This window comes from Parasteatoda tepidariorum, chromosome 3, assembly GCF_043381705.1.
Source record: "Parasteatoda tepidariorum isolate YZ-2023 chromosome 3, CAS_Ptep_4.0, whole genome shotgun sequence".
Classification (NCBI taxonomy): Eukaryota; Metazoa; Arthropoda; class Arachnida; order Araneae; family Theridiidae; genus Parasteatoda; species Parasteatoda tepidariorum.
In genome coordinates this window covers 19,818,862-19,830,824 of record NC_092206.1, presented here as the reverse complement: position 1 = coordinate 19,830,824, position 11,963 = coordinate 19,818,862, and the positions used below count along the sequence as shown (strand labels likewise).

The window sequence follows — 11,963 nt, the reverse complement described above, 5'->3', positions numbered from 1 at the left end:
TTTAGCACTTACTGTGAAGAAATTTTTCACATGCATATTAAACAAAAAATATCTATACATAATTTGCATTTTCATAATTTTGACAACTCTCTTATTACTGATTTTGACACTAGAATAAAATATTACAGCTATCTTACATATTTCTAGCACTCTTGAGTAGGAAGAATTTATAACCCCTTGCAGTGCAAAAATAAAATATTACATTTTTGTAAATTTTATCTTAACTAAATAAATATTTAACTTAAATCCCAAAATTTGTAACTTGGTAATATTTCTGATGCATGCATAAAACTTGCACTTTAGTGGAATTGTTAGCCTCTAAAATGTTGAAAATTTATCAGTGTTTAATTATTATTAACATATTTTATTACTTACTGATTATGCAATTTTTCTTGACTCTCACTCATGAGATGTCACTTTTCAACCGCCTTATATGAATCCTAAGTTAACTTACAATTTGTTTATTAATGCTGATATGTTCCTATATAAATATATATGTAATAAAATATTTTATAAGTTAGACAAGTTTTTTTTATTTATTTGATAATTTTTGGACTTACTTTCTTACACCTAGGAGAAAATCTTTTGATTCATTTCAATGGATGTGGGTGCTTTATTACAAAAATTTTCTCCACAATTGAACAATCCTTAATTCAAAAAAAAGTTTCTTTAATCTAGGGCAGTGGTCGGCAAACTTCTTAGCCAAAGAACCAAATATGAACATTACAACAATTTTTAAAAAAATTGGGAGCCAAATCTGCTTCTTTAGTAAACTTTTATTACACTAAATAAAACAAAATTTCATACTTAATAAATATTTATTAATGCGAACAATGCCCACTACTTCAGAAAAAGTATGCGCGCTCATGCTTGTGGTACTTTTGTATCACACCGAAGTACGCCGTAAACATACAAATAATTTCAGCCGGTAGCTTGTACATGATGGTTTGTGTTAACGTTTACGAAAACTAATAAAATTAAACTCTATGTTTGTTACGTATTTTTACAACAATATAAAATTTTAAATACCTATCCATCTTTTAACTTAAACAAAAAATTATACATGTTCTCGATTTATAGAAGAATTTTAATTTATCAAAATAAGATATAATTTTTTTCTTACCAAGTTTTTTTTTAAATGAAAATATTATTGCGTCTTCTGTGGATATTTGTGATAGAGCCGCACTTAAGGAGCTAAAGAGCCACATGCGGCTCTGGAGCCGCACTTTGCCGACCACTGATCTAGGGTAAATAAATACTTTTTAAATTCTAAGATACTGATATGATTCCCTCTTTATAGAATAAATATTTATAAAAGTTATATATTAATTGTAAACAATTGTAACAAAAATTATTGAAAATCTCAAATTACATGACATTATCAGTAGAATTAAAATGAAGAGAAGGAAATAACATACTTAATGTTGAATTAGATTTAAATAATTACTTGTCAAACTTTATAAATAAAACAGAATAGTAGTTTACCTCATTGCTTTGTGAAGAATGTTGTCTCTCAACTGGAAAATAAATGTTTTGCAACAAATAAAAAAATATCACAGATAATCGAATTAATGATTTCAATGAAACTGTAGTGTGTCTACCACTACAAAATATAATTCCAATTCACTAGTATATGCAGGGTATCTGTTACATTTTAGATCTTCAAATTCATGATTTTCCACGACTAATTCCAAGAATTCCATGACTTAACGAAGTTACTATTTTCTACGACAAAAACACAACAATACATTTAAAAAAGCATTATAATAACATTAATTGAAATGATAGGTATAACCAAAACTGTTATACTCTGCATCTTCATATTTATTGATTTTAAATTTAAAAACAGAGTAAAGAAAGAGTTGAAACAATAATATAGCTGAAAAAAATACAAAAGTAAATAATTTTTTTTCTGCAGAATTATATTCTAAAGATGCTTTTCTTGTTCATCAGAAAGTAAAGAAATACAACTGATTTTTCTGTTCTCATTTCGCAATTTAAAAAAAATTTGCCAATGACTGGTTCGCTTCAACTAGAATTTTAAATTGATAAAATTTAAAAAAAATTATAATAATAAAAATTCTTAATTCACCGAAGTTTAAAAGATAATTGACTCTAGAAATGTTTTTTCTTTCATTTTTTGAAAGAACACCATAATTTTTAAAGAACATGATAAAATCATTTTATATTCTAATAAAATATGACTTAGTGGAGATTTTGTTAGGAATTCAAATATTTGGAACAAGATGAGATTAGGAGAGGGGATTCCATTTAAAAAATTAGATTTTTCGGAGACCTAAATACATGATTTTTCATAACTTTCCAGGTGTGCGGATACCCTGTATATAAGATATGTTAACTCAATCCTATGATCCAACCTTTTCATGGATGAAGGTTGACTTTGTCGATAACTATTATCCCCCACATTGGTGACTTTCGGACATCATGTGAACACGCCTATCTAAACTGTAACGCCCACTTCGATGGATGGTCCACATTGTGCAGTTGACTTGTGACTGCGACATTGTCCTCACGCTGTTGCTTCTCAGTCTCCATCAATACACAATGTATACACTTGACTGCTAAAGGCAACAGAAGAGCGAGCGTGAACTTAATACAACTCTCAGATCAGCACTCAAAAAGTATGGTGATCTTAATACGGCTCTCCCGGCTTCTCACAGAACAGCAATGAATCAACTAGTGCTATTCGTTCATCAAATTCAATCACAGATAAAACTGGTGGAGGAGAACTGTAGTGTGTCTACCACTACTAAAATATAATTCCAATTAACTAGTATATAAGACATGTTAACTCGATTCGATGATGGGGTACCTTTTCGTAGATGTAAGTTGACATTGTCGATAACTACTATCCCCCACAAAACAATTATTGAAAATTTAAAATTATACTTCTTAGTAAAATTAGAATGAAAAGATAGAAATAACAAATTTAATGTTGAATTAGATTTATGGATTTACTTGTCAAACATTACAAATAAAATAGAAAAGTAATTTACCTCATTGCTTTGTGAAGAATAATACTATATAGGAAGGGTTGAGAAAATTATTTTATCCAGCATTCTCTAACTTCCTTTATTTTCAGGAGGCATCCCGGATTACCCTATCTGAGTTAATCGAGAGTTTGAAGTATTCAACAATTAAATTATATAAGATAGCATTCCTTGCACTTATATCTAGAAAAAAAAACTAGCAAAATTTAAGAGCTTAAATGTTCCTTTTCCTTTGTTAGTAATGGATATATGGAAAATTCAATTGATTAGCCACAATTTTAATGCATATACATATTTTTATTTTGAAATAATATTACATATAAAACCATTTTAAAAGTAAAACAAAAATGTTAGATAACAGAAATGCAATATAGAAAACACAAAATCATTAATTTTTCTCATAAAAATTAACTTATAAATTGTAAAAAAATGTATTATTAAGGTGGGCCGTTTTTATTTTCAAAATGCTATAGTACGGAAAAGATGTCATGTGTAAAACAGAAATTTTACATAAAAAATTTTAAAATCGGTTAATATTTTCCAGTCAAGCATTGCACTTAAATTTAGAAAAACTGATTAAATTGAAAAAAAAAATTTAAACTTATTAATACCACTAAAAATTTTTCAATCCACATACTGTAGTTTCTAATGCCTAATTTATGGTTTAAAAAAATTAAAAAAGGTTAAATATCATTATTATTTCAAAGCATAACAACCATATGATGTGTTTGAAATATACAAAATAACTCCATTTATTCATGCCTTTTGCTTTATACCCTCATCGCTTATCACATACCACATAATAAATAAAAGAATATAATTATCGGACAGGGTTTTGAATGTTATGTCCAAAGAAAATTTTCTTCAGTAAATGGCGAGAAATTTGAAAAACATATATAATTTCCGCTTTTTAAGCACACAGCAATTGATATGCACTGAATAAACAATAATATTTTAACATATTTACTTTTTTTAAAAACCATAAATTAGGCATCAGAAACTAGCGTTACGGTTGTACAATTTTAAGAAAGTGAGACGTGCATTGGGAAGATATTAATCAATTTTAAAATTTCTTATATCAAAATTATTTTCATATAAGGCATCTTTTCCGCAGTATAGTGTTTTGAAAATAAAAACTCTATTTTTTCAGCCAACCCTAATGTATTATATAATATATATAACAGAGAAAATGTATCATGTTTACACTGTTCAATATAAAATTATACAATCTTGTAGCAGGTTATACATGAGATGAGTGAAATAATTTTTTCATTGCTAGATATTAGAAACCCAGTGTTTGGCACTCACTTTTTGATAATTTAATTATTGTCTGTCTGAAATAAAAAGTTTGTAAAAATAATTATTTTGCTGAAATTAGACAATCCTAACAGACTTAAATAAAACATGAATTAATTTTAAATTTACAGCTGTTTGATTACAGCAATCAATGAAATTCTTCACCAATGAAACTTTTTTTCAGCATTAAACATTTCACCTAATTTAAGGAATATTTTTCCAATTTTTTGGTTAATATGAAGCTCCTTATACTTGACATTAATTTTTAACTTATAGGGATAGTATAACTTTCCAGATTTGTATCTCTGATAATAAGATAAACTATCAAAAATACAGAAAATTTTACCCCATTAAAAAATAAACTTTAATTTTTTTTTTTAACATTCATAGAAATATATTTTAACGAGGAGGGAAATGCTAATTTTTATGAGACAATAGAAATTTTCTAACAAAAATTTTAAAAATATTCCAACATAAATGCAGCCAATAGTTTTTAAAATTAAACTTTTACACTTGCTATTGCAAATATATAAGTTTAATTACGATAATACTTTAACAACTATTATCACAGTCGTCTTCTTCCTGCAATATATATTCAGAACTATGTGAATCAGGACTATGAGTAGCATGTCTATCATTATCACTCTCTTCATTGCTTTCTAATACCTCTGAAATTTGTTGAGGTTCATTTTCATCAATGTAGGATTGAGACACATTGCTTCTCTCATCAACCACGTCTAACGATTGCAAAGGAACTGAATCTGTTAATGTCTCAATTCTGTCGCACATTGTACTTGATAAAGATGAAGCAACAATTTGTTCGTCAGTTGGGTACTGTAAAACTTCAAACGAAGACGAATGTATGGAACCATCATTAAAATCAACAGACTGCGAATAAATACTGGAATCATTGCTTGCTAAAAGTATATTTTGGGACAGTTCACTGGGCACTACACTGTTTCCAGAAGATTCTATTTCTTCAGTAATTCGAGATGAGTAAGTTTCATTTGCCAGGGTCACCTCTCTGTAGGACTCACTTTGCAAAGGGAAGAGGGTAGCTTCATTGTTTTCAGAATATAATTCAGGCTGAAGAGTTTGATCAGCACTGGATGATTGGGATACATCTTGTTTATAGTTTCTATCAACATTGTAATCTGAAGGGGAATCAACACTTTCAGGTGGATTTATAACTATTTGCCCGCTTTCACTAACCAAGAAAAAGTTTTCAGAATCATTATTGTCTACAAATCGTGATTTTAAAACTTCAGCTTCATTTGATGCTTCAGATTCAATAATTAAAATTTGAGTCCTCGAAGCATCATCAGTGGTGCTATTTTCATCCATAGAGGAGGATGCACAATTTTCCTCCTGGAAACGAGAACGCCAAACTTTGGAACGCTGATGATCATGTGAACCAGAAACTTTACTATCAGATGTGATGTTTAAATTTGGATTTGATAGATCTTCAACATTCTCTGGCAACTCAGAATTGCCATCAATGTTACGCAGACTTCCGTCTGTACATTCTATTAAAGTGCATTGGTCACTTCTGTCAGCTGAATAAGATGGAATGTTAGAATCACTATCATAAAGAGCTTGTGCTCCATCTGTGCATTCAATCAGAGCACACTGACCACTTCCATCAGCAGCATAAATGTTTAAACGAGATTGTACTAATTCACTAGAAAATGATACATCATCTGTGCCTTCAATCATGGAACATTGATCACTGCCATCAGCAGAATAACTCTGCAGTTTTTGCCCCTTTGTTTCAAAGGGAGTTGACGTAACATTGGCATCAGCATTCTCTGTCTCGTCTACAGATAAATTCTCAGTGCATACATCAACATCATCAGATGATTCTATATGAGTTCTAGAATTATCTAAGTTAACAACATTGTCATCACTGACAGAGGGGGAAGCGAACTTTGCATGAGAGGAATCGGAAACTTCAGAAACTTCGCAAGTACTTGGTGTTGAAGCAACCAATTCATTCGTATTTGCATCCTCGTTTGACTGAGTTGATCTTTTAATAACCCCACTTGTTGATTGAACAAGTTGATGTTGCGATGATTCTGACACACTTTCGTTTTCCGGCGTTCCGGAAACAATTACAGATGAATAAACATTTGTTATTTCAGATGACTGACTTACTCGATGTTGTGAATTATTATCTTTTTCCTCATCATAAGTCACAGATTCTGTTACTAATGAATCAGTGTCTGGCTTATTTAGGTATGGGCTATCACCAGATGCGTAAAGCTGAGAGTAACTAGGGCCTTCTCGAATAGATCCCATTTCAGCAACAAGCAGGTTTGCAGATTCATCATGAGGATCATTATTTAAGTTTGAGGATGATTCAGCAATTTCAGAAGGTGATGTTACTCTATCAAAATTATTATTGTCATGAATTAATGAATTTCTAAAATCACTAGCAGAAGAAACAATTACTTCTAATAATGAAGGTCGTGAATCTGTATTACCTCCAATGGTATTTCCAGATGCATTTACTGATGATTCAGAAGTATAGCCTGCTGTTGGTTGCTGGTCCAAGTTAGTGTCTCTAAAGCCAGTATCTCTTGCTCCACTAGTTGATTGTTCTACCTTTTCTTCTTTGGCTTTACAAGCTACTTTAGGAATGAATTTCATTCTTCTTCCAAATTTTTTAACTACAATAGCTCCTTTTCCATCTTTATCTGAAGAACTCGAATTTTTCGCTTTCTGCTCTGTTTCTGGTATTATATCTGGACTTGACGATTCTACTCTGGTACAACTACTTCCAATAAATTCACATGTGCTTCTGTCTAATTCAGAAGTTTCAATGACATTGGAATCAGACACTAATTCATTGTTAGATTCAGTATTTTCTAATGTATTAGAAGTAATTTTTGTATCGCTACTAACAATCACAGATGGGTAAGCCAATGAGCTGTCAGTACACGAACTATTTTCCACTTCATTTGAATCTTCATTGTTACCAGTAGACTTCTGATTCAATTGAGTTGAAGATTGAGATACTTCAGAATTGGAAATATAAATAATTTCTTGTCCTGGATTAAAATGAGTTATCTGAGATGAATAAACTATGCCAACAGGATTTGAAGAAATGTCGACAGATGAAGAGACAGTTACAGTGTTATATGGTGGCACTGAAGATGCCACGGAACTAGTGATTAGAGTATTGTTTAAATCTCTTTCAGACTGAGAAATGGAACCTGTTGCATCTCCAATACAAATAGAGGCATCTGCATTTGATATTGAATCACATAATTTGTCATTTGATGCTAAATCATAAGTGTCTTCATTATCTATTTTATCTGACGAAGTGCAAGGATCGGTACTGCGATTTGTTTGCCTGCTTTCTGATGACTCGCAAATATTACTTTGTTGAGTATCATTATTTTCAGCTTCTATCTGAATTCTATTGTCATATTCATTATTATCATCCATATCAGGTAAATCAGATGACTTAGAACCATACCTTGAAGACTGACAAATGCAACTTAAAGCGCTATTATCTTCAAACTGCTTTTGTGTAGAAATAAGATTTTCACTTGAAGCTAACTCAATGTCATCCGACGACTCACAAATATTTTTTGCTTCACAATCGCGATCTGAAGGGTCCACATTCTGATCCTCTAATGAACTAGAGGTTCTTCCATAAGCTTCACACTCATTTGAAGACTCATTTTCAAACAAATCTTGGGATTGGGGCATCAAAATACCTTCTTCAGTTCTGTTTGATTGGGTTACTTCGCACGCAGAATTGTTCATGTTTTCATCAAGATTTCCAGAAGCCGCGTTAATTTCATCAGAAGAGCAAACTTCCTTAGATGATTCTGCTGATTCATTCTGATCATTAGAAAATAGTTCAACAGAGTGAGAAACTAAGCCAGGCTGATCACATTCACTCAATTCATAATCTGGTGCATCTGACGTTAATGGAATGGATAAAGTAACAGACTGACTAACTTCGTCAGTAATTTTATTTTCTTCAATATTAGCATAGTGAGTTGAAAATTCATTACCTTCATCAGAAGACACACAACATTCCTCAAATGGAAGATTATTATCTTCAATAGACTTAAATGACTGACTTACTTCACAAGATGGGTTTATAGATTCCTCCTCCTCCTCTTGATTTAATAATATAACAGATGATACTAAACTTTGGCTGTCAGAAGCAAGGGTAGAGTCTTCGGAATTATAATCACTCTCTTCAAACACTTCACATTCATTGGAATGCAACTTGTTGTTTATTGCTGGGTCTACATTTTCAATGGAAATATTTTCTGTTACTGAAGACTGTGTTACTTCACAAGAAGTAGAATTTTCTGCAGTAATATTGCAAACAGATATTGGATTACTATGGTCTGAAGAGGCACATGGTTCTCTGCTATCAGACAATGTATTCATAGATTCAGGTCTGTCATGGGAAACCATTAAAGGTTCACATTCACTGGAACTATTTTCTGCTAGTACAGCTGTATTTTCAGAATGTATGCATTCCTCAGCTTCATACGATTCAGTCACTTCACAGTAGTTTTCTTGATTCGATGATCTTTCATGTCCTCCAGACACAGAATTATCATTAAAATCAGAAGGATCATCTGGCATGTTTAAATTGCTATGACTTTCCAATCTGTCTGACTGACTGACTTCACAAGATGTGTTTTTAATTTCAGAATCTGGAAATTCTGGTCCAGTATTTTTACCAGCATCGCAAGATGACACACAAAAATCTTTGGATTCAGTTGGATGTGATGGCATGCTTGAAGTTGATTGACTACAGAGTTCAATATTATAAAATTCCTCTGCTTGTTCAGAAGCTTCATCATTTGAATAGCTTTCAACTTTATGAGATTGGCTGATTTCTGAAGTAGATCCTTCAGAAGTTATCGAGTGTCTAACTATGTCATCTTCTTTCAGGCCTTCATCAGCAGAAACAAGAGCATCTCGTCTGCTGCTCGAAGCATCAGCAAAATTTTCAATATCTTTTGGACTATTCTGTAAAAATACATCACATTCATTAACATTTTCTTCATTAGGTGATTCTACCTTGGAATTACAAGACTGAGATACCTCACATGATGAGAGTTTTCTTGAGTGGGACTTATTCAAGTGTTCAACTTCAGAATTATCAGCATATATTTCTCCCCGAACTACATTTTCAGATGTAACTTCAGAATTATCAGCATATATTTCTCCCCGACCTACATTTTCAGATGTATCTGAGTGGAGCTCATTTTTTGATTTGGAAACAAGATTTAATACCTGTTCATCACACTCATTCGACTCGCTTATGACAGCTAATAATGTGCCTCTATTATTTCTAGATGACTGACTCACTTCACAAGATGCATCTTTAGAATCATCGTCAGATGATGATACATCAGATGGCAAACTTTTTGGAGACTTAGTAGTACTAATTTTCTCCTTCAGCTCTTCAAGTGGCGTACGATTCGGAAATCTTCTAAAATGAGACTGAGTGATATTTTTTTTCTCATCCAAAGTTTCCAGAGAGCTAGATGACATTTGAGCATTTTGAGACTCTTCATTGCAAGATTCAACTACTACAGTTTCAGCAGTTGTTGCTTCAAGAGATATTGTGGGCATTAATTCATTTTGTAAATTTTCAATTCTTTGAAAAGAAGGAGACTCTTTTTCACTGTCTCCAGCAGTCAGAGTTGGCATTTGCTCACTTAGCGAGCTGTCCTCATATGATTCAGAGCTTATATACCTCTGATTGTTTTCCAAATTTTTGTCACTTGACTGGACATTCAGATTATTTTCTCCATCAACTTTAAGTGCATCAGAGGCTGATGTACTACTACAATCTGGTGACTCACAGATATTTTCTGGTAACTCACTCATTTTAGTCATTGAAGTAGAATCATTATCAGAATCAAATGAAAGATGCATGCTGATGGTTGACCGATTAGAAAAAGAGGAAGAATCTTTTAAAAATTGACCTTCAAGATTCATTTCATTAGGCAATTTAAGATCAGGTTCTGTAACATTGGCAGCATGATCAGCTGGCTGATGCTGACTATCAAAATCATCAGCATCAACAGATGGATCAGAGACAACATCCAACACTTCATTCAACGTGTCATTTATGACAGAGCTTGAAACGGACTTATTCTCCTGATTAGAAGCTTCATGCAATTCAGCAGTCATTTCAGCTTCATTGCCACCAAAGGACAGAGTTATGATGGCTTGTCCTTCTTGTTCATCTGAAATTAGCAAAGTATTATTTGTTTTATTTTCTTCAGATACTGAAACATTTTGCTCATCTGAAAGTGGACAATCCTCAACAACAATCTGAATTTCAATAACATCAGATGATTGAGGGTCTTCAACATTCTCAAGCTGTTTCATCGAAGATGATGAAAGGTCATTCATTACAGAGTCATTCAAACGTAACTCTGGATTATTACTAGAAGATATGAAATGGTCATCATCTGTTGAGTGAATTTGTAAATTTATGTTTATAACAGAATCTTCCTCCCTATTTCTATCTTCAGCATTTTCATTAGCTATAGATTCTTCCAGTATCTGTGGACTACTAAGAAGAGAAGATTGCTCCTGATGTTCATTGCTCTTATCTGAAGACTCAGACGTAAAAATTTTCTCAGAATTTTCAGGCTTTTGGTGAGATGAAAGCTTTAGCATAACATCATCATTGTCAGTTGAGCAACTTTCTATATCAATTAACTCTTCAGGTGGAGACTTACTTACATCATCCTCCATATCTTGAGATATGATGGCATCTGATGACATTTGTGGAGAATTGGCCTGATCAACATTTTCATGGGGCATAAATTCTTCATTACCACCTTGGTACCGCTTTTTGTTTGCAATATTGTTAGAATCACCGTCATCATGCTCTCTTTCTTTTCTTTTTGCTGCCTGCCTATCTGTACTGCTTTGGTTTTTATTAGAATAAGGTTCAACTGATTCTTCGTGCGAGCTTGCCTCCAGTTTTTCTTCAATAGTAGTAATATTTGGTAAAGTAACTGCAGAAATTACCTTATTTGAATCTGCTTCTTCTTTTATTATTTTTTTCGGTGTATTTCTATTTCCCATGCTTAATTTCACTTTTTTTGATTTGTCTATGGAATTCTCTGTTATTTCTTGCAATGGATATTCCTTTTTTGGAGAAATTTTAGAAGATGACAGAACACTTTTTTGCAAGCTCTCCTAAAAAATATCACTCAATTAAGCATAATGAATACACAAAGTGTTTACAAATAATTTTCAATATAACTAAAATTATAAATTTTTAAAAAATTTATATCTAAAAAAACTTTTGACCTACTTTGCAGATTTTTACATATTAACAAGATATTTTTATGTTTTGAGAGGACCACACAATATGTTAGCTAACCAGGGTTGGGTTTTTGACGTCAAAAAGTGGTTTTTGACATGACAAGGGTATAATACTGGTTTAAACCGTCAAAAATGTCAAAAACTGAAGTTTGCCAAGAAAATATATAAACTTCAAAACTACCAACAGTTGCCATGCATTATATTGAAATTTAATTATACTATAGGTAATCAGCAGGTTTTAAAATATTTTTTAATTAAAATTAAGGTAAAATAACAGATTTAAAATCTCAGAAATTTATATTCAAATGCATGTGCAGAAAAATT

The 11,963-nt window shown here is 31.8% G+C and overlaps 1 protein-coding gene across 2 annotated transcripts in view; it reads right to left on the bottom strand.

Annotated features, from left to right (window-relative positions):
- Positions 1-3,287: 3,287 nt before the first annotated feature.
- The window catches only part of LOC107449912 (uro-adherence factor A), a 19,121-nt gene continuing 10,445 nt past the window's right edge, over positions 3,288-11,963 (bottom strand). For both annotated transcript variants that reach the window (XM_016065586.3, XM_043049310.2), the window contains one exon: positions 3,288-11,510. In XM_016065586.3, coding sequence (XP_015921072.2) covers positions 4,860-11,510 — 6,651 coding nt within the window. In that variant the 3' untranslated portion in view covers positions 3,288-4,859. The remainder of the gene's footprint in view (positions 11,511-11,963) is intronic.